The sequence below is a fragment of the Triticum aestivum genome, chromosome 2D (genome assembly GCF_018294505.1).
Source record: "Triticum aestivum cultivar Chinese Spring chromosome 2D, IWGSC CS RefSeq v2.1, whole genome shotgun sequence".
NCBI classification, from domain to species: domain Eukaryota; kingdom Viridiplantae; phylum Streptophyta; class Magnoliopsida; order Poales; family Poaceae; genus Triticum; species Triticum aestivum.
In genome coordinates this window covers 580,571,589-580,593,353 of record NC_057799.1, presented here as the reverse complement: position 1 = coordinate 580,593,353, position 21,765 = coordinate 580,571,589, and the positions used below count along the sequence as shown (strand labels likewise).

Here is a 21,765-nt window from a genome sequence, read left to right as displayed (position 1 = left end):
TGTTATCACTATCACTTGGCTCTTGTGGTACATGATCTCATCTACCATAACTGCCTAAGGAGATGCAGAGTAGTATGACACTGTTTCAGTTATAAGCATCCTTGCCAATTTATCATGGATGACTATTTTTCATGTAGCTGTGCTGATTGAACCTCCACTTGGAACTGTCAGTTATCTGGTTTTATTATTTCCCATACACATGTAGAATGCTTTCCGCTTTTCAAGATTTCAAAGCAGTCTCTTATCTACCCTGCCAGTTAATAAACAAGTACTCTGTTTTCAGATAGCTTGATAGTTAATCAACAAGTACTCTGTTTTCAGATAGCTTGATCATTGCACCTACAATAGTCCTGTATTTTTCTCCCCTTTGCCTTCTCCTTGTGTGTGAAATCTCAGGGTTTACATTAGTTTAAAATGAAGAAAAATAAGAGATCTTGAAACAAATGAATACTACAGGATATATTATAACAATCAGTACCCATACCTTTGAGGATGTAGTGATTTGGCACAGGGGAATCTTGAAAAAAAATTTGCTTCTAGGACTGTAATTGTCAATAATATGTGCGAACTGTGAAGTGTACCTGCTAGGAACAACATTTTTCTTCTGTTTACCAGTAGAGGTTCTATGTTGGTAAAGGCAACTGTAATACAAGGAATTTATATCTTGATCATGGGATGTTGTATCAGGAATTTCTGCAAGTCTGTTCAGTCAGCAGGGCTATCTAGCCTAGTGACTAGCACTATGGTCTTTCTGTTTCATACAACTGCAATTTCATTTATGTTGTTATAAGTTTGTTGCTGTCAGCATGAGTTAACTTGCTGTCATTTATCGAAATTCAGAATGTGCTGGACTATATGTTCATTGGTACTACTTGTGATGCTGCTGATGTACTACTTGGGAATTTTGTCAACTTGTGATGTTGCTGCTGTACCCCGAGAGGCCCTTGAGTTTGCCGGAATGTCGATTAACTTCCGTTCCGGCAAATTCGGGTACTCCATATGTCCTATTTTCAGCAAAGGTCATGCTGAAATTTTCCATGAATTTTAGCATGACTTTGCTAAAAATAGGACATATGGGGTACTTGTGACTAATGCATGGGCCGGGGTATCTTAGTACTTAATTAAGTAGGATCAACTGCCCCTTTATTGTTTCGGGGGTTGAAATAATCTGTTTGTTGCACTTTATGCACTTTCTAGTTGAAAACTGTTAAATGAAGATACTAGATTAGCTTTTTGAGGTATCCCATTATTCATTACTGCCCGCTCTTAAAAAAATTTGCACAACTAATATGCAACTGCCATAGGTGGCAATAGAGCCAAGTGATTAGGCCCAACTTATAATTCTCCTTCGCTTTTCTTGATAGGGTATATTATTAGAAGATACCCATATATATCAGTCAACCTAAGGTGCCTCGGCATCGATAAACCCTAAATGATGAAAACTTAACTTAGCATTTAGGGTGCCTTAGCGTCGACAAACCCTAAATTATAAAACCTTGGCTTTTAGGGTGCCTCGGCGTCGACAAACCCTAAATGATAAAAGCTTAGCTTTTAGGATGCCTCGGTGTCGACAAACCCTAAATGATGAGACCATGATCTTGTTCCTTGACAATAACCAACTTTTTGACCAAACTTTTTTCCTATTTAGAGCGAAACATGGCCCACAACGATGAGGCCGGCGGTTCGGGCAAGGCATTCTGGGAGCTGTCCTAGGAGATGGAGGAAGAACCTCACCGCTATGAGGACGCCGCGGAAGACACCGATCCTGACTACACACCTAGATATTCTCATAACTAGGCTCAATTCTATCAATTGCTCAACAGTAATTTGTTCACCCACCGTAATACTTATGCTCTCGAGAGAAGCCACTAGTGAAACCTATGGCCCCCGGATCTATTTTCCATAATATTAATCTTTCAACACTTAGCTATTTTTATTGCCTTTTATTTTACTTTGCATATTTATTATAAAAATACCAAAAATATTATCTTATCATATCTATCAGATCTCACTTTCGTAAGTGACCGTGAAGGGATTGACAACCCCTTTATTGCGTTGGTTGCGAGGTTTTTATTTGTTTGTGTAGGTGCGAGGGACCCGTGCGTGGCCTCCTACTGGATTGATAGCTTGGTTCTCAAAAACTGAGGGAAATACTTACGCTGCTTTACTGCATCACCCTTTCCTCTTCAAGGGAAAACCAACGCAGTGCTCAAGAGGTAGCACACACCCTGGCCACGAGGGTGGGGGCCGCGCCCTACCCCCTTGGGCGCGCCCCTGCCTTGTGGGCCCCCTGGCAGGCCTCCGGTGCCCATCTTCTGCTATATGAAGTCTTTTACCCTGAAAAAAATTCATAAGAAAGCTTTCGGGAAGAAACTCCGCCGCCACGAGGCGGAACCTTGGCGGAACCAATCTAGGGCTCCGGCGGAGCTGTTCTGCCGGGAAACTTCCCTCCGGGAGGGGGAAATCATTGCCATCATCATCACCAACGATCCTCTCATCGGGAGGGGATCCATCTCCATCAACATCTTCACCAACACCATCTCCTCTAAAACCCTAGTTCATCTGTTGTATCCAATCTTTGTCCCAAAGCCTCAGATTGGTACCTGTGGGTTGCTAGTAGTGTTGATTGCTCCTTGTAGTTGATGCTGGTTGGTTTATTTGGTGGAAGATCATATGTTCAGATCCATTATGCATATTAATACCCCTCTGATTATGAACATGAATATGGTTTGTGAGTAGTTACGTTTGTTCCTGCGGACATGGGAGAAGTCTTGCTATAAGTAGTCATGTGAATCTAGTATTCGTTCGATATTTTGATGAGATGTATGTTGTCTTTCCTCTAGTGGTGTTATGTGAACGTCGACTACATGACACTTCACCATTGTTTGGGCCTAGAGGACGGTATTGGGAAGTAATAAGTAGATGATGGGTTGCTAGAGTGACAGAAGCTTAAACCCTAGTTTATGAGTTTCTTCGTGAGGGGCTGATTTGGATCCATATGTTTCATGCTGTGGTTAGGTTTACCTTAATACTTCTCCTATAGTTGCGGATGCTTGCAATAGGGGTTAATCATAAGTGGGATGCTTGTCCAAGAAAGGGTAGTACCCAAGCACCGGTCCACCCACATACCAAATTATCAAAGTAACGACCACGAATCATATCAGCGTGATGAAAACTAGCTTGACGATAATTCCCATGTGTCCTCGGGAGCGTTTTTCTCTATATAAGAGTTTGTTCAGGCTTGTCCTTTGCTACAAAAAGGATTGGGCCATCTTGTTGCACCTTATTTACTTTCATTACTTGTTACCCGTCACAAATTACCTTATCACAAAACTATCTGTTACCGATAATTTCAGTGCTTGCAGAGAATACCTTACTGAAAACCGCTTGTTACTTCCTTCTGCTCCTCGTTGGGTTCGACACTCTTACTTGTCGAAAGGACTACGATAGATCCCCTATACTTGTCGGTCATCAGCGGCCCCCAGCCACCTCCCTCCGCCGGGCCCGCCGACATCTTGGATTGCACTTGCGCCCGGAGATCGAGCTCGCGCTGATGCTCAGCCACCGGATCCAGCGGCAGCAAGGCTTGCTTCTCCGCGCGCCGGTCAGCGCAGGATCCCATCCTCACCACGGCCGCGAACGAGCTCACGAGGGGGAGGTGGGGCGGAGCGAACCAGCCGACGAGCGAGATGCCCAAAGCGCCGCACTTGCGAAGTGGAAGCTGGAAACCCTAGAGTGAGATCTAGGGCACCCCTCGGCAGCCACAGCCACTTATAAGGGGAGAGGGGCAGCCGCGCATCCACCTCCGCGTTGGGCCCGGGCCTGACCGCTTGGGCACACGTGACCAGCGACCTGGGAAGGCCATGTCCAACAGCTGGCTCGCACCCCTGCGCCGGATCAGACGGAGTGGTGGGCAAAGCCACGTCTGGGCCCCCTGGCCCAAGCGAAGAAAGACTGGGCCACTCCTCCGGGCCCAACTAGGAACCAGGCCCATCAGCCCAAGCCAGGGCGCTCGTCTCTCTGGCAGGGACCACCCCGCCGCTGCCGACCCCTGTCAACGTCGACGAGCTCCCAGCGGCCAAGGGAGGCAGCAGAACCTCCTGTCCTCTCCGCCCCGCCGCCGCCCAGACACACGAGCGGCCCTCTGGGCCAGCATCCGCGCCACTGGGCGGCCACCAGATCCGCGCCACCAGACGGCGGCAGCCATGACCACCAGGTGCAAAAGCATGCCGGTGGCCGGCCTTGAAGGAGCCCCCAAGATCCTCCGCACGGGCGACAAAGTCACCCACCGAGCAAGCCTCGTGAGGCCTCGGCGAAACACCTCCACTCACCTGGAAGCTTACCTGATTTTCCTCTTCGTCGGAGTCGACACCCGCCAGCGCCCAGAACCTACTGCCCGAGGGAGACACCGGCCCTGGGGAACGCCCGCCGGGCGCCGGGCTCCGTAGCGCTCGCCCCTCTGCTGGCCTCACCGTCGTCCATCCGCCGTCCGCCTCCGCGGTCCCGCCAGGCACGCGCGCGCCATCGCCACTGGAGTCGCCTCCCAAGTCACCTATCCGTACGAGAGCCGTTGGGTCTCCCATCACCACTGCTTCAGTGTTGGCATTATTATCGAGAGTTTTTACGGTACCCTAGTACTCCATCAAAGTAACATGGCGTACCAATTAAATCTGACCACTCGTATTAGAGGGTATTATAAACATCTCCTAAGGTGTTTTGGTTTAACCTAATGGCTGGAGAATTTGAAAGCCGCTGCCGCCGCCGCAATTTGGCCGCTGCGTATCCGTACACTGGAAGGAAGGATCTTTCATCAACAAGCGAGACAATTCCGGTTCTCCATGCATGGCAATACAATCAATCAACGAATGGCCAGATAACAAAATGAGATTAGTTTTGCAATTGAATACGATTCCGTGCAATGTATGAATAGAACGATCAGAGAATGATCAATCAAAGCAGTATTGCCGATCAAAAGGAGGCACGCCGCTTCCAGCGCCCTGATCGCCCATTGTGGACACCACCGTGGCCTGCAAGCGCCGGCCAGCGGTCGTCATCAGCGCGGAGCCGCCGTTTTCTACTTGTCATGTCCGTCGACTTTCTTAGGTTATTATGATTTTACGGAGATTACGATTTTACCCTTACTGCCTAGGCACTCCGTAATTTTGAGTGACGGTACTCCCAGATGGTTAAGGTGGAGTACCCGTTAATTATGTCCACTAGATTTGGCTGAATGGATGGTCCATCTCAGAGAGATGCCAATCAATATCCCTAGGAACACCGTGAACTCATTTGTTTCACATCCAAGCTTGCGATTTTTGATACTTTGGTTCCTTTGTGTAAAAAGGCCCAAACCATGACATGGAGGATATCGATTTCACCCCTTTTTCAAGGTGTCTCCGACTAATCTGGCCATCTCGGGGAGACAGATCATCAGCACCTAAAGTTGTAGAACTGGTGTGTACCGAGTCAAAGTTCACTCGGGATGATCTATTCGTGAAATTTGAGCGGAACATTTGACTCGGGATTTCTTTAGTCGGGTTTCAGGTTTGGTTTGACTGCAAGAAAACTGATTGATTTCTGATGTGAACGCATCACAACCTATCTTGCGTGCTGCAAAAACATGCAGGAGTGAAGTTCATGGGACTATGATGTGACATTGATGCAGGCAAATTTCTCGGTTCCCGCTCGCATGCTTTGACTGTTTTGAACGCCGCATATTTGAGAGAGGTGTGTTGATGTCGCCTGGGTTACCGTGCGTGAACCGTCCACTGCCCAAAAATCTCACCCGAGTCGCCCACACATGTATGGTTGAATCTTAGGATGTGTGGCTTGGATTGTGCGATGGTTGTTGCTCCCTTGCCATATAAGGGAAAGCACTCCCCAGTCCTCATCCTTTCTAGTGAAATCAATGTTGCCCCCAATTTCAATCAACACCTTTGCTCGCATTCTCCTCCGTGGTTACCATGGCCAGCGACCAAACCCGCAAACTCGAGTAGTAGAAGATCGTTGTCGCGTATTTCTCGACCACGCTACCGCCAGCTGGAGGCAAGGCGAATGGGTGCCATCGACGGTGATGTAGGAGAGGTGCTCACTAAGTACGCTGACGAAGCGCTCTTGGTGGAGCAAGGGTGGAGGATCCCGATACCCACGAGATGTAGCAGCATCCACGCCCCGGCGAACGAGTACTACTTACCACCCATTTAGATTGCAGTTTTTCTCTTCTGCCCCATCCATTCTTGAGAGCTTTTCTCCGATTCCATAATACACACTTCATCATCTTCCCCCAAATGCCATAGCCCATATGTCTTGCTTCGTTTCATTCTGCAAAAACTATCTTGGCACCGAAATGGATTGGGTGTGCTATGGAGATATACCTTCAATTCCAAGCCCAATTGATCCACCTGCCAACACTGCACAGTAGTGTGGTCAATTAGGGTTACAAATGAGGAAAACCGCAGGTTACTTTGATATGAATTATGAAGTGGCTTAACACCATAAAAATGCCGCAACAAAACTTGTTGTATTGTGAGGATGTGATCATGCCGGATGGGGAGATTGGCCTGCCTCCTTACACCTCTGGTCGAGTCATGAAATTGTCCTGGTGGAATCCAAGGCTCACCACGGTGGAAACAGAAGAAGCGGAACATTTGATGAAGGCATTTGGTGTGCTTCATGATAAATAACTGCTCGGGACGATCTGCCTACTGCATGGGTGAGCCGTCGAATCCAACCGCTTCAAGCCCGAGAGAGGCCCATGTAGACATATAGGGGGATTGATGATCCCATCCAAGTGAATCCCCATGTGCTTTCCCAAGAAAAAATTGAAGAAAAGATGAGGCACCTGATGATGGTGCGAGATAACCATCGCATGGAAGGCAGCGTGCGCCCCTTCAGTGCCTCCGAACTAGCTCTGCTGGTATGTCCTGACTAAACGCATATGCTTATCTTTCAACTGAAAGCATTTTTTATCTTCCAATTGAATTGTAAACTGACTGAAATAACAACCGATTGATTGGATGGTCTCGTAGGAATTCTGCAACATGTACTCATTCGTTCCTTCTCCGAATGAGGAGGTATCGAAAAGTGGCACAAGACAGGGGTCTCAAAACTAGCATAAGGAAGGGGAACAAGGCTCAGATGACAAAGTGCAATCGACGCCCTGTCCCCCAATAAATGTTCATTCGGAGAACCCATGCAAGAAAAGGCACAATCCGACTGAAGATGATCATGTTAGCCGGGTCCCCAAGAAAGCCCGAGTCAAGCATGTTACTTTGAAGCCGAAGGCTCCTCCCAAGGCCCCTGCTAAGAAAGTTGTTGGCAAGCCAACGAAATCCATAGCAGTGCCCTGCCTGAAGAAGGCCATTCCCACCATCCAACAGTAAGTGATTTTCATTGAATATCATGATTTTGTAAATCTTGGAGAAGTTTGCAACTTCCCTTCCTTGACCCATGAGGGTGAAGGAAATATGCCCTAGAAGCAATAATAAAGTTATTATTTATCTCCTTATTTCATGATAAATGTTTATTATTCATGCTAGAATTGTATTAACCGGAAACATAATACATGTGTGAATACATAGACAAACATAGTGTCACTAGTATGCCTCTACTTGACTAGCTCGTTGAATCAAAGATGGTTATGTTTCCTAACCATAGACATGAGTTGTCATTTGATTAACGGGATCACATCATTAGAGAATGATGTGATTGACTTGACCCATTCCGTTAGCTTAGCATTTGATCGTTTAGTATATTGCTATTGCTTTCTTCATAACTTATACATGTTCCTATGACTATGAGATTATGCAACTCCCGAATACCGGAGGAACACTTTGTGTGCTACCAAACGTCACAACGTAACTGGGTGATTATAAAGATGCTCTACAGGTGTCTCTGATGGTACTTGTTGAGTTGGCATAGATCGAGATTAGGATTTGTCACTCCGATTGTCGGACAGGTATCTCTGGGCCCTCTCGGTAATGCACATCACTATCAGCCTTGCAAGCAATGTGACTAATGAGTTAGTTGCGGGATGATGCATTACAGAACGAGTAAAGAGACTTACCGGTAACGAGATTGAACTAGGTATTGAGATACCGACGATCGAATCTCGGGCAAGTAACATACCGATGACAAAGGGAACAACGTATGTTGTTATGCGGTTTGACCGACCAAGATCTTCGTAGAATATGTAGGAACCAATATGAGCATCCAGGTTCCGCTATTGGTTATTGACCGGAGACGTGTCTCGGTCATGTCTACATAGTTCTCGAACCCGTAGGGTCCGCACGCTTAAAGTTCTGTGACGATCGGTATTATGAGTTTTTGTATTTTGATGTACCGAAGGTAGTACGGAGTCCCGGATGAGATCGGGGACATGACGAGGAGTCTCGAAATGGTCAAGACGTAAAGATCGATATATTGAAAGACTATATTCGGACATCGGAAAGGTTCCGAGTGATTCAGGTATTTTTCAGAGTACCGGGGAGTTACGGGAATACGGGAGAAGAAGTATACGGGAGAAGAAGTATTGGTGGAAGAGAGGAGGCAGGACAAGGCAGGGCGTGCGGCCCCCTAGCCCAAACCGAATTGGACTAAGGGGCCGGCCCCCCTTTCCTCCTTTCCTCCCTCTCCTTCCTTCTCCCTCTCCTCCTTCCTTTCCCCCTCCTAGTAGGAGTAGGAAAGGGGAGTACTCCTACTAGGAGGAGGACTCCTCCTCCTGGCGCGCCCTACAGGGGCCGGCCGGCCTCCCCCTTGCTCCTTTATATACAGGGGCAGGGGGCACAACAGAACACACAACAATTGATCATTGATCTCTTAGCCGTGTGCGGAGCCCCCATCCACCATAATCCACCTCGGTCATATCGTAGCGGTGCTTAGGCGAAGCCCTGCGTCGGTAGCATCATCATCACCATCACCACTCCATCATGCTGATGAAGCTCTTCCCGGAAGCTCTACTGGATCGTGAGTTCGCGGGACATCACCGAGCTGAACGTGTGCTGCACGCGGAGGTGCCGTACGTTCGGTGCTGAGGATCGGTCGATCGTGAAGACGTACGACTACATCAACCGCGTTGTTATAACGCTTCCGCTTACGGTCTACGAGGGTACGTAGACGACACTCTCCCCTCTCGTTGCTATGCATCATCATGATCTTGCGTGTGCGTAGGAAATTTTTTGTAATTACTACGTTCCCCAACAGAGGGTTGCTCTAGCTATGAGGTACGTCCTCCATTCAACCGCTTGTGTAGTAGAGAAGCCTGAAAGAGCACTTGAGTTGGATGTTGTTTCCTTTGGTGGTACACATCTTCCTTCTCTAGATTCCCGAGAGAAAGGGAAACCCAGTGCTGTGGAAGAAGACATCATCGATGTGGCCAAGGAGAAAGAGATTTCTATTGTAGCCGATGAAGGTGTACATACCACGATGACAAAACCTAGCCTGATAAATGACCAAGTTTAAGATGTTGATGCCAACCCCTTTGACTCCAAGCAATCTCCTGCTACTATGGAAGTTTACCTAGAAACTACAGCCGTTCCACTTGGAATCACGCCGACCAGCCATGAACTGGCGACAATTTGATCTCCTGGCCATTCAAGCATCAAGAGACTATGTCACGCTCTGTCAACGAAGCAGAATATCAAGCGGTTGCTTGCGGAGTCATGCTAGGTTCAACAACTTCTACCGGATATTGGGCGCCCACATGAACGAGCTACCATCGTCTAGTGCCACGATGTATTGCCCATGTACCCCTATCCAATCCGGTACAACATCAATGCACCAAACACATGGGGATTAGAGCATCTACAATCGGACCCCCACATCCTCCTCAAACGCTCGGGCGGGCTACCCCGTCAATGCTCGGACATGAAATTGCCACCCAATCGGCCTCCCCACATCAAGCCCAAACGCCTTGGCTGTCTGGCAACCCCCATATCCAGCCCATATGTGGGGCGGATATGGGGAGGCCCGGATACCCCCGCCACGTCGGATCGGCCTGCTATGGCCCACGCCTCCCCCACCATCGTCCCCACAAAAACCACATCCGGAGGAGGAAACCTAGTCAAACCCAAGTCCGGTTCAGTCCTCTCATCCTCTCCGCTCCCCTCCATCTCCTCCCCTTCCACCCAATTTCCCATCCGCCCCCTCCGCCATGGCTGGCTCCGGCTTCGATGAGACCAACTGGGTGCGGCTGGCCAACGCCGACTCGTCGAGCTCATCAGACCAAGACGAGGAGGACCTTGTGCTCCGGCACCCGCGGATAGATAGGGGCGGGAGCTCCTCCTCGACGGTGCGTCCCCGGCATCGTGGGTGGGCATCTCGTCCTCCTGGCAGCTCAACTCCACCTTGCGCGCTCTCTGCCATCCATGGCGAGGCGGCAGCGCGAGCAGCGGCGCCCGGTACCGCCAGGGCTTGCCCCTGCTGGGAGCAGCTTGTTGCTGGTGCCAGAACCCCCAGCCCGTCAGCGCGACAGCAGTAGTTAGAGACGGTGGGTCGTGCTTATGAAGGCAGCGACGTAGGGCGGAGCGAGGCACGGCTGCTGGTCGTCCAGATGTGCGCTAGAGCTGCTGCCGCCCACTGAGGATGACGATGAGGTGCTCCACCTCACAATCCAGTGGTCATACACCTCGACAGAGACCGATGCCTCCTGTCAAGATCGTAAGAACACATCGGCATTCCGTTTGGCAGTCAAGGAATCAGCGAAGGTGGCGGCAGAGAGAGCCGCGCGGCTCGCGGCGGAGCAGAACCATGCAGTGCGCCGCAGGGCGGGATTCCTCATCCTCCTCCTCCGATCACAACAGCAACTATGTCGATGTGCCCGACTCCTCCCGTGTCGCCCCTGCGCGGCGACCGGGGGGAACCCTAGCGTCGCCGCGTCCTCGTCCCTCCCCCGACCTCTCCTCCTCGCCGCCACCGGGGCGCGCCGCCGGGCAAAGCCCGGTCAGCGTCGGCGGCGGCGGGATCTCTTCTCCCATGACTCGCTGGATCTGGCGCGGGTGGATTGCGGCGGTTGCTGGCAGCGCGCTGGAGGCGGGGCGCGCCGGCGCGGGCTTGGGGGCGACGGCAGGGCTCACGCTCACGGTTTCCCCTGTGTGCGTGGGAGTCCGCTCGGGGCGCGCGGCGGCGACCCTCGGGAAGCAGTGGATGGCGCTGGGCTCTCGGCGGCGCTCCGGCGTGTGCAGGCGGCGGTGGTCCCTGTGCGCGGTCGGCGGCTCCGTCTCTGACCCGGACGGCGCGGGGGATGGCGGTGGCCCAGCGTGGCCGGCGATCTGGATGCGGTGGTGCCGGCGGCTCGCTGATCTGCCGGTGCTCCAGGGTTCTGCCTGGTGGTGCTGGTGGTGACGGCGGCCCGTGCACGAGAGTTGGATCCCTTCGAACTGATCTGAGTGAAAACTTGCCTTCGGCGTCTGCTAAGGCCGGCGGTGGCGGCGCTATCTGCATCGTTCCCTTCTTGAAGGCATCGCTGTGGAGAAGTTCAAGGCCACTCTCTGCTACCTCCGAGGGAAACCCTAGATCGGATGATCGGATGATGGCGGCGTTCTGGTGTCGTTCCTCCCTTGGGGGCGTCATGATCGAGGGACCAGAGGACGGATTCTTTGGTGGAGCGGTGATTCATCCTACACACTGATGGCGACGGATCTTGACGGTGTGGCGCAGTGCAGATTCGGAGTTCGCTGTGGGAGGATGGACTCGCGCAGGAGGACGACGCTGTCGGGCGTCGTGGTGGCGTCGATAGCAGAGAGACCTGGCACGGTACATGCAACAGTACAGCTCTGAAGATGGATTGGTGGCAGGTGACTGCGGCGGCCTCATACCCGGCAGGCGTCCTGGTTGAGGAGTGCGCTGGACTGGTAGGTGCCCCATACCCGGCAGGCGTCCTAGTTGGGACCTCGGGTCTTAAATGTTTAGGTTTGGCTGCGATGTCTGTTTGGTATTAGGCCCAGACTATCTGCGTCTCTTTATCAATTGGATAGGTGTAGCGGCAGTTGTTGCTTAGACGGTGTCTTTAGTCTTGCTGTTGTATGGCTTTATAAGGTCTTTTGAGAATAATTAATAAAGTGGTCGTATGCATCGCCCAGATGAAGAGGCCGGGGTCATCCTTCTTTTTTTTAAAAAGCAACTATGTCGATGTCCGAATTGCTATGTTTTTATGTTATCCCGTATGATCTACATACTATGCATGAAATAGGGTTCCGACTTTAAGGTTTGTGCTTCCGGAGGGAGCAAAATGGCTTATGTCCAGCGGACGTGCCCGGACTTCCAAGTTCCAACCCCCTCCCCCGTGTGGGTCTCTCGCCCAACACGCGGTGCGTCCGCGCTCTCGCCGCACCTGCCCGCGCATATGCCGTGTTAACTCTCACGTGTACATGGACTTATTTAGTAGAGGCACTGCAATACAAGCAGCCAAACGGAGCACACGGCAGGAGCAGGGAGGAGGGTGTTAGACGTGGTAGCTATACATGCGGTGGCTTGGTCAGCGATGGTTGCACACCCGTCGTCGCCGCCGCCGGAAGCTTATCTCCTTCCCTCTATCTCGCTAACACAAACCGCAATGGTCACTTATTAATCTCTTCTCTCGTCGACTCCCACCCTACTCCGGCAACCACTTCCATTTCAAAAGTCCAACTCCAAACTCCTCTTCCAAGCGGCGCTTGAGCTCGGCGGCCGGTCAGCCATGGCTTCCCACCCATCGTCGCCGCTGCCGGAACACCCTATACCACCCGCTCCCACCACCATAAGTGACCTCGGCGACGACCAGCTCCAAGAGATCCTCATCCGCCTTCCCGACCTCCCCAGCCTCGCCTCTGCCGCCTTCACCTGCCACGCCTTCCTCGGCGCCGTCCGCTCGTCCCGCGCCTTCCGCCGCCGCTTCATCGCGCTCCACGCGGCCCCGCTCCTCCCTCGCTTCCTCTCACACACAATAACTGCCTTCCCGGCCTTACGGCGCTCCTCCGCCAGATTCACTCCACTCAAAGACGATGACACTTCCGAGTGGGTGGTCAATTTCTCCGATCCTTCGATTGCCTACAACGGCTCCATCGCCATCAAACACCGGAGCACCATGCAGGGAGTTTGGTACAACCCCCAAATGATGGCCCTGTTTCTCCGCCCCAAGGAGCACCACGACTTGCCCGACGGCACCATCCTTCGGTTCCACACATTCTCCTCCGAAGATGATCAGAGGCCGTCCCGTGTGGTATGTGTCCGTCACGACTACTCACGGCCTTGCGCGCGCGTTGCTGTCTTCTCATCGGACACCATGGAGTGGCAGCTTTTCCCGGAGATCGCGACGCTGCCGCCTCAGGGCTTCAGGAGCACAGCTAGCACCGTGCTGGATGGGTTTATATGTTGGCAATGCGAGTCCATTAACGGGGTGGCTATCAGCGAGTACATTTTCGTGCTCAACACAGACACATTTCAGTTCTCTCGAATGGATCTGCCGCCGCCCTTGAGAAAGGTACGTCAAACATTTCAGATTGGTCAGATCAATGATGGGAAGCTCTGTATCGTAAATGAGAAGGAATGCACGTTTAGCCTTTGGATCTGGACAGCCAGCGATGACGGCATTGAGAGATTTGTGCTGCACAAGACGTTCCCGTTGTACACTCGCTTTATGGATGTCACCAACTGTTCAGTGAAAGATACAATCTCAGTGCGGCTTATGACGGTTTTCAATGGCTTTTTGTACTTTGCAATTCGCCCATGGAGAAATTACGTGCATCAGTTCAAATCCCCTGAGTGGTTCATGTCCTTGTCTCTGGAAACAGGGGAGCTGAAGCAGCATCTTAAGAATAGAAAGCAGCCTATCTTCCCGGTCCATCCCTACTCGGTCTGGCCTCCTTTTATGGAATACATCTCGGTAAGCCAGCCTATTCTTGTGTGTGACCATGGTGGTAATTAAGGATTCCCTCTTATGTTTGGTCCATAAATTGTATCCAATGATGTGTGATTATATTGCTATAAAGATATGCTATCGGTTTTAGTCAAAGTAACTCGTAGTAGAGGACCTATAGCAGTGCTATTCAACTCTTTGTCTTAATCTCTTGAACCCAAGAATGGATGTGTTTTTAATCATCGAATCTTAAACATTCATTTCTTTTATTAAGTCTGAACACTTTTTCTATTCTCCAATAAAATAAATATAATGTTAAGATGATTACAATTGGATAGGAGTTTGTATCCTATAGATATTGCACTCTAGGAAAAACATACGTCGCCTTGTGTTTGTATCCAAAGGTTTCTAATTAGGGGTGTTTTCGTGAGGATTCTAATTAGGGGTGTTAAATCCAATTAAACATTCACCACTCATTAACTCCATATAATCTTAACATTATTTTTTTATTCCACTATGTTAGTTTGATTTGTAATTAAGACACTCAAATCTGGTTAATAACCGTTGTTAATTACATCAAATCTTAACTGTTACTTTTTCAATTGCTTTCGTATTATAATAACAGTATATTTTAAAGGTTCTAGATGGCAGTGGTGTATCAGTAATTTATTTCACTTTCATTGCTTCTGTCAAAGCTAGCTAAAATGATTAGAATCGCCAGAATCTATTGCCTTGCACATATTTTCTGTGCACAAAAACTTGCATTTTTATTTACACGGAATTTCCTTTTTGTCATAGGAGGATTCAAAATCTGAGGTTACTGGAAACAGTGTCGAAGATGGTTCTGAGATCACAGGAAAGGAGTCGTTTGTCCTTATAAAAGCATTACGATCATATAAAGAAGCTTTGATAAAGGATGGCAACGCAAATGTTGCCGAGATAGAGGCCTTCTCGCTTTGCATTGACATTGAGGACGAGAAGAACTCTCTTGTGAGGAAAATCATGGCTTTAGATGAACTGTTAAGAACTGTGAGAGATCGTGTCTTGAGGGCGGGTGCAGACCCTGAACTCGCAGACTGTGAATTCTACAGACAGAAGATCAAACCAGAGAGCTGGTGGAAAATGTGCAAGGGAAAGTTATGGAGAGGTTTCTGCGCTAGCTGAATAAGCCTATCCATCAGGAGCAAGTCAGTTTTTGTTGCATTGGTACTTCAGGTTTTAGGTTCTGTGATGATGGTGCTAGGTTTCTGAATAAACACTGATGGTGTTGTGACCATCATCAGTATTCGGTATGACTGGTTGGCAGGAGACTTTTTCTAGAAGTGCATTTATGTACGTTAGCTTTCGTCAGCTTATCTTTCCATTTTTCTTTTAGAAGTGCATCTATGTGCGAGCAAGTTTGAAGATCATATTAAGGCGTGTGGCCATTCTCTGTTGCATAATAACTGTAATGTGGTAACTTCCTTAGATTTTCCATACACCGTGATGCTTGTACTGTGAAATCATAACCGCGTTGCTTTTTTATACAAAATGACCAAAAGATTAATGTGCTATCCACCTGCCGGCTGATTGCTGACAAAGATCGGCAGGGTCGAGAACCATTGGATGAATGTGATCAAGCGGCCACCTGCCAGCTGCTGCAACATAGGTGACGTGGCAATCTGACCGCAACATCAGTCATGTTGTAATCCGGCCGCAATATCAGTCATGTTGCAATGCTGAGCCGAACGAGCAGCTTGTCAGCCGCAAGCAGGACGGTGACCGCCAATCGTGTTGCGCGGCGCTGCTACGGGGCGGCGAGGCGCTGCTTCTGCAACGTGGCCGCTGCTGTGGTAAGGATGGACATGACAACATGGCGTTGCAGTATCGGCGCGCATGCAGCAGCACACCGTCCCCAAGCGTGGGCTTGCAGCGGCATGTCGTCCTCGAGCGTCGGCTGTAGCATCGAGTAGTTTGCGGTAGCCGCGCATAGCTGACAGCAGCGTGCTTGTAGCAGTTGATGTTGGGTGCTTTGTGAAAACCTAACAGACATAGTCGATGTTAGGGTATTTTCAGGGGAAACTTATTAGGGGATTTTCCCTGAAAGTCTGTTAGATGAGAGAAATAGTGAATTGAGTTGTTTAAGCACACTAACTTCGAGGTACGACACCTTGAGATTATTATACGCAAGGTTTAGTCGGAGTAGGCTTAGTAGCTTTCCAAAACTAGGGATTTCTCCAACACTACCAGAAACTGGATTTTTCCTGTGTGTTATACCTTTTCCTGTCGGGTGAAAACTCACAGAAAAAACTATATTGCTGTCGGTCCCGGCCCGGCCCACAGGACTAACCAATATCCCTGGCGTGGGTAACCCACAGCGAAAGTGAAGCCCATGTTTGGCGCCATGAATTCAGCCACGCGCGCCAAAACGAAGCCCGTCCCGCCGCTGATCGAGCTAATTTTTGGGCTGCCGCTCACCGTTTGGAAAACTTGGAATAAAAGCCCCAGTGAAAAAATCTCAGTCATTCCCCACCCGAGCCAGCCAGCGGCGCTCCCAAATCCCAAATCTGGCCGCCTCCAGCCAGCGGTGCCCCCAAATCCTAGATCTGGCCGCCGCCAGCCAGCGGCATCTCAAATCCCTCGTCGTCCGTAGGCTGATGCGCACCAAATCCGTCGCCAACCTGCTGCGCCCCAAATCCCTCGCCGCCGGATGCGCCTCCTCCAACCTCTCGCCCGCCCCATTCGCTATATTCGCTGGGTTGCCGAACAAGGAATGGCCGCCTTCGGAATATCGCCGTCAACTTCGCCTCTACCTCCAGAGGGTCGTCGTCAAAGTGCCCGCCGATGTCGTCAGTCGATTGCGCGCCATCGAATCCTTGTTCGAGTGCCACCCCTTTCCATCCAGGTACCACCCTTCCAGATCCATTTTTTTTGTATTCCCTTCTTTAGGATTTGTTTCCTTTTCCTGATAAAATTCATATGTGAGTACCCCAACTGGATTCACCAGAAAAATAACGAGAATTGTCTCCTTCCTCATTTGTTGGGTACTGGTAGAAGAAAATGGCTTTATACAGACATTGGTTTTGAATAGGCAAGGTAGTTGATGTCTCTCCTCTGCAACCGTATGTGTGCAAGAGATTCTACTAGTACTAGAACCACAACTGCTTTTAGAAAGTCTGTGATATGTTTTGATTTTCATCTTCCAGGTTGCAGGACTCCTAAAAAATCACTTCTTCAGAGGAGGGAAACAGAGTCCAACTGTTAATTGTAAAGGTAATGGACAATACTGCATGCTTGTTATCATTTAATATATCACTGGTTTCTCAAATATAGCTCTGCATATCTTCTTTTCTGGTTCTGTAATCATGGGTCACCCCTTCCAATATTTGTATGTTGTGTATCAACATGTAATCGGAAGTTGAAGCTATTGAGTAAGCAGTAACAGTGAAGATTGGTTACCCAGTTAATTTTCTCAAGATCGAGCAGTAAATAAGAATCTTGAAAAAGTCACTAGCAGGTTCTATACATAACCTATCTTTTGTCTTGTGTCGGGACACATGGCGCATAAGGTTTTTTACTTGTGCTTTCACCCTTCCAAAGTTTAAAATGAATAATTGTATGGCGTGTTTTCTCCTATATATTACAATAACATTTGATGTCTAGTATGCTCAAGATCATCTAGTCTGTTTTGAGCCAGTAGCTGCTATATTTGTTCAGTCTTAAACTCCTAATGTTACTTTCCATTCTATTTCCTTATGATTTTTTTATGGTCTGACTATCGAGTACGTAACAGTTTTGCTCTCTAATTTGTTTGTCCATACCCTTTGATTTAATCTCTTTCATTATTTTTGGATTTAGGAAGAATTGAAAAAACTTCACAGGTTATCACTCAATGTCAAGAAATTGAATAATATTCGTCCCAATTAAGTGGTGCTATTCCCTTTAATATTTTGTTGTTGTATGCACATCAACCTATAAATTAAATATTGGTCAACATGTATTTGAGGTCTGGGTTTTCTAGTTTGCAATTCATCTTGAGTAGGAGCAAAATTCAAGATCTGGGATCTACGAGAGATGCAAGAGCCTTTGTTCTAATCAAGGTATTTTTACTTTTGCTCTCACCCTTGTCTCCAAACTTTTATCATTATTAATTGTCAAATCAAGTTGCCTGGTGTACATTCAAACAGACCATGCTATGTTCAGTGTGCCCGACATCATGAGATCAACATTATTGAGCCAGTAGCTGCTATGTTGGTTTAATCTGCAGACAACCTCTTTCTATTTCTTTGGGGTCCTTTATTGTCTAACCATGCAGTACTGTAAAAATGTATTATCTAGTTTTGTTTGTCAATACCTTTTGGTTTCATGCTCTTTCATTCTGTTATGATTTAGGGACAATTGATCTGTTGCATGGAAGGAAGATGATCAGCACAACAAGGAGGCTGCAGCAAGAAGTTAAGGTAATCAATAAAGGCAAGAAATTATACATACTCTTCTGAATAAAGAGCTACTGTTCCCTGCTGTTACATTATTGAATAATTTCATAATGCTTTGGTTTTCATTGTTATGGAGATGATGACGACTTTACCCATTTTTCTCGAACATCTGAAATGGGTAGACTTAACTCCTTGTTATTTTCTTATTATAAAATTTTGTGGTTATGCATCATTGAGCAGTTGCACTTAAGAATATTTACATTGGTACTGTGATTTGAGCCAGACTTGCAAGAATCCTCTAATATCTCATCTATTCAGACTGTTAGCTGTTCTAACTAATCCAGAAGCATGTGGTTAGGTTGCCATTTGAATGGATTTTTTCAATTGCATGGTTTGTATAAATCTGAGATATTACTCTAGAACAATTACTCCATTATTTTCTGTATAGCTGATAAATTAGGTAACTTTGCTGTGACAAAAACAAGTTGGGTATATATGCCACTGTTATTGCGAGAAACCGAGATATCAGATTGATTATGCTTATTATATCTTATAGATATTGTTCCTGTTTCTTGATACCTTTTTGTAGCAAAGTGTTGACACTTGCACTTTTTTTATGCGAGACACTTGCACTTTTTTACAAGTTCATTTATGTCCACTGTAGGGTAACCTTGAAGAGAAGCTTGCAACTTAAGCTGTAACAAAACATTATGAAAAGAGGTCTCACGCTGTGAATGTTTAGTTGATGCACTAGTGTTTTTAGATGTTGCGCCTCTGTTTTCATTGTCCTTTGATTCATGTATGCAACTTCGATGGAATTGTATCCGAATTATGTGAATTTGTAACTCCATGGTTGATGGAAGCTATTGATAGTGGTGTTTCTCTATTCTAAACATTCAGAGTAATGAAATAGCTATGTCTAAGACCATCAATGTTAAGATTTTTTTTTGTTCATTGGATTCATTTTTTCCTGGCGGTTATGAATGACAGGGATATGCAATTTACCCGATTTGCCAAACCTGACGACTATGTATCCCTGTGAGTCCAAAACCGTCAGAGAAACAATGAAAACCGACAGGAATAATGTTCCTGGCGGCCAGCCGACAGGCATATGAAAATTTCCCTGTCAAGCTATGCCTGACGACTAACCCTGACGGCTGGCCGACAGGAAATACTTTCCCTGTCGGTAAACCCTATTTTCCTGTCGGGTTTGGGCTCACAGGAATATTTCAGTTTTTGGTAGTGCAACAAGACTATTATTTGATAAATCTACCAGTACTAGAACAAAAGCATTGCCAAGCGTACCACATACACTGGTTGGACCTGACAGCCTATTCTCACCAAATTCTTAGTAAATTGTCAAAAACCACCACAATTTCAAGCGACTTCTTTAAAAATCACCATTTGACTAACAACCTCACTGTTAAAAATACGTTTGGAGCAATGAGTGCTTGATGCAAATCTGGCCCCGTTTGCGGCACAATGTAGGTATATCACATGCTAGGCCGGGCCCGATAGTGCTCGCTCGCATCACTAGTTTTTTTTTTCCATTGGCTCCTCACAAAAAACAACTAGCAGCCGGTGAGTTGAAAAAAAAAACGAGTACATACTTTCTCATAGATTTGACGAAGTTCAAGAATTTAAAAAATTCGCCGATTTTAAAAAAAGGGACATTTCCTTTTTTCCCTAATTTCCGCCTGGTCTCATCTTTACCCCTAAAAAAGCAGTGCTCAACTTTACCTCTCTTCCGTCTGGTGCCCTTATGGAAATACCCCTCCGTGCCATTTTCGTCCGTTCAAAGTGGTTTGACCGTCAGATGGACGTTTTCTGGACATAGTTGCCCTTGTGTGCATATGCCACTGACATGTGGGACCTATCCTTAGGAAAAAACCTCACTCTCTTACAGGTGGACCCCACCCTAGAAACTCTCTCTCTCTCCTGACCCGTCGAGCCCACTTGTCAATGGCACATCCTGGCGAGGTCATCGCCGGCGACCAAACCACACTGCGGAGTCCGGATCGCAGTTGTCGTCATTGAACACTTGAATAGATCTGAAGCACCTGACACCAAATCTCACCACACAACAAAATATCCAAACCTCCCTGCCTCAAGGACACGACATGAATCAATGTCGGGGCGTCGTTGGCTATGTCCAAATGGAGGAACTCAAGGAGGGTCGAATTCTGGAAAACAAACTAGAACAGAGATGAATCCACGGGCTCGCCGACGAAGCTTGTAAGGGAAAGTTTACCGTGGCCGTCAAGGAATAGGGGACAAAAAGCTGAAATCTACAACATTGTTACTGATTTGTTTGTATTAACAAAAGTAAAAAGTAAAGATGGCATAAAGAAATGAAAAAGGAAAAAACAGCGGGGAAAACACCGAGAAACAAAAGAAAACCGCCCCTTGGAAAACCCTAGACAAATGGAAAATTAAAAAAAGCGGTAGGGCCCTCAACGCCCGTGGACGCGCCCCGGCACCAGGGGCGGAGCCAGGATTTGAACATAGGAGGGCGAAGAGGACAATGTGCAAGAAATGCAGGGCCAAAGTATATCGATTCTTAAATAAGCGTCGATATCAAACAAACAAAGTTAATTTTCCTCTTGCAATTACATTGAAATAGCTACATTTTTATTAGCTTAGATAGATGTATATCTACGCACAACAGGCCCATCAAACCATCAAATGTCAAACTTTGCAGTGATTTCACTTCTAATATATATACATGTCGCTCTGCATTCTGATTAGTAGACCGAGTGGTTAAAAGAAATGGCTTCAATTGTTAGTCATCGGTGGTCTCTTCTTCCTCATGCTTTATGCAATTCTAGACTTCTAGTTAGTACAAAAACGGGTATACAATTTGTAATTGAATCTAACTAGTGGAACCTTAGTCCCAAATTACTTGTCTTAAATTTATCTAGATACAAATGTATTTATAATACTAAACCGTGTCTAGATACATCCATGTGTAGACAAAATCTAAAACAAGTAATTTGATATGGAGGAAGTAGTTTGTATACTCTAAATGTAAAATAATATATCTATGTTGCATACCTCACGTTGAGATTAGACAAGCCCACAAGCTGTGCTGTGAGAACCGAGAGGCGGAGATGTTTGCCAATTAGTAGATCAGCATGTGGTAGACTCATACCGGCGCACGGAATCCGCACCTTCGTCAGGTCGTCACTGATGCTGATGGTCTACCGCTCGATTAAGCCTAGCTACGCGGCGGCGGCGGCGGAAGGATCGAGATGAAGTTGCGCAAACAGATGGCAAAGCGATGTGTGTCCTGGTCCAATCGGGGCCTGCAGACTAGCAGATCAAACCGATTATATACATGGTCTGTGGGCTATTAATTGTGGGCTTGGGCTATTCAACAGTACGTATTGTAGAGGTGTCAGGCCTAGGTGTTTGCTAATGACCAGATAATCGGAATAGACTGCCCTAAAATAAATTCGGAATAGATGTCAAACAAATCCTCCTACGAATCCAACATAGTCCCCGCTGAGTGTCGTTGAG

The 21,765-nt window shown here is 47.7% G+C and overlaps 1 protein-coding gene and 1 long non-coding RNA gene across 3 annotated transcripts; both read left to right on the top strand.

Moving 5' to 3' along the window:
• The first annotated feature begins 12,434 nt into the window (after positions 1-12,434).
• LOC123050137 (uncharacterized) lies at positions 12,435-15,240 on the top strand. The gene is made up of 2 exons (XM_044472974.1): positions 12,435-13,858; positions 14,630-15,240. Exons 1-2 carry the CDS (start codon positions 12,674-12,676, stop codon positions 14,993-14,995), a joined length of 1,551 nt encoding a protein of 516 aa, XP_044328909.1. The 5' UTR covers positions 12,435-12,673; the 3' UTR covers positions 14,996-15,240.
• Positions 15,241-16,343: 1,103 nt separating this feature from the next.
• On the top strand, positions 16,344-19,113 carry LOC123050136 (uncharacterized). 2 transcript variants are annotated; one of them, XR_006423714.1, is made up of 5 exons: positions 16,344-16,715; positions 17,017-17,083; positions 17,669-17,910; positions 18,203-18,270; positions 18,911-19,113. It is a non-coding gene; the product is annotated as an uncharacterized lncRNA (long non-coding RNA). The 2 variants fall into 2 exon arrangements; XR_006423713.1 differs by having other exon boundaries at positions 17,017-17,910.
• The last annotated feature ends 2,652 nt before the right edge of the window (positions 19,114-21,765 follow it).

What these genes read in the sequence shown, in the direction of transcription:
- LOC123050137 (XM_044472974.1), top strand. Translation starts at nt 12,674, where the DNA reads ATGGCTTCCCACCCATCGTCGCCGCTGCCGGAACACCCTATACCACCC. An exon ending in CTTTTATGGAATACATCTCG is followed by an intron (nt 13,859 to 14,629) that starts GTAAGCCAGCCT and finishes TTTTTGTCATAG; the next exon opens with GAGGATTCAAAATCTGAGGT.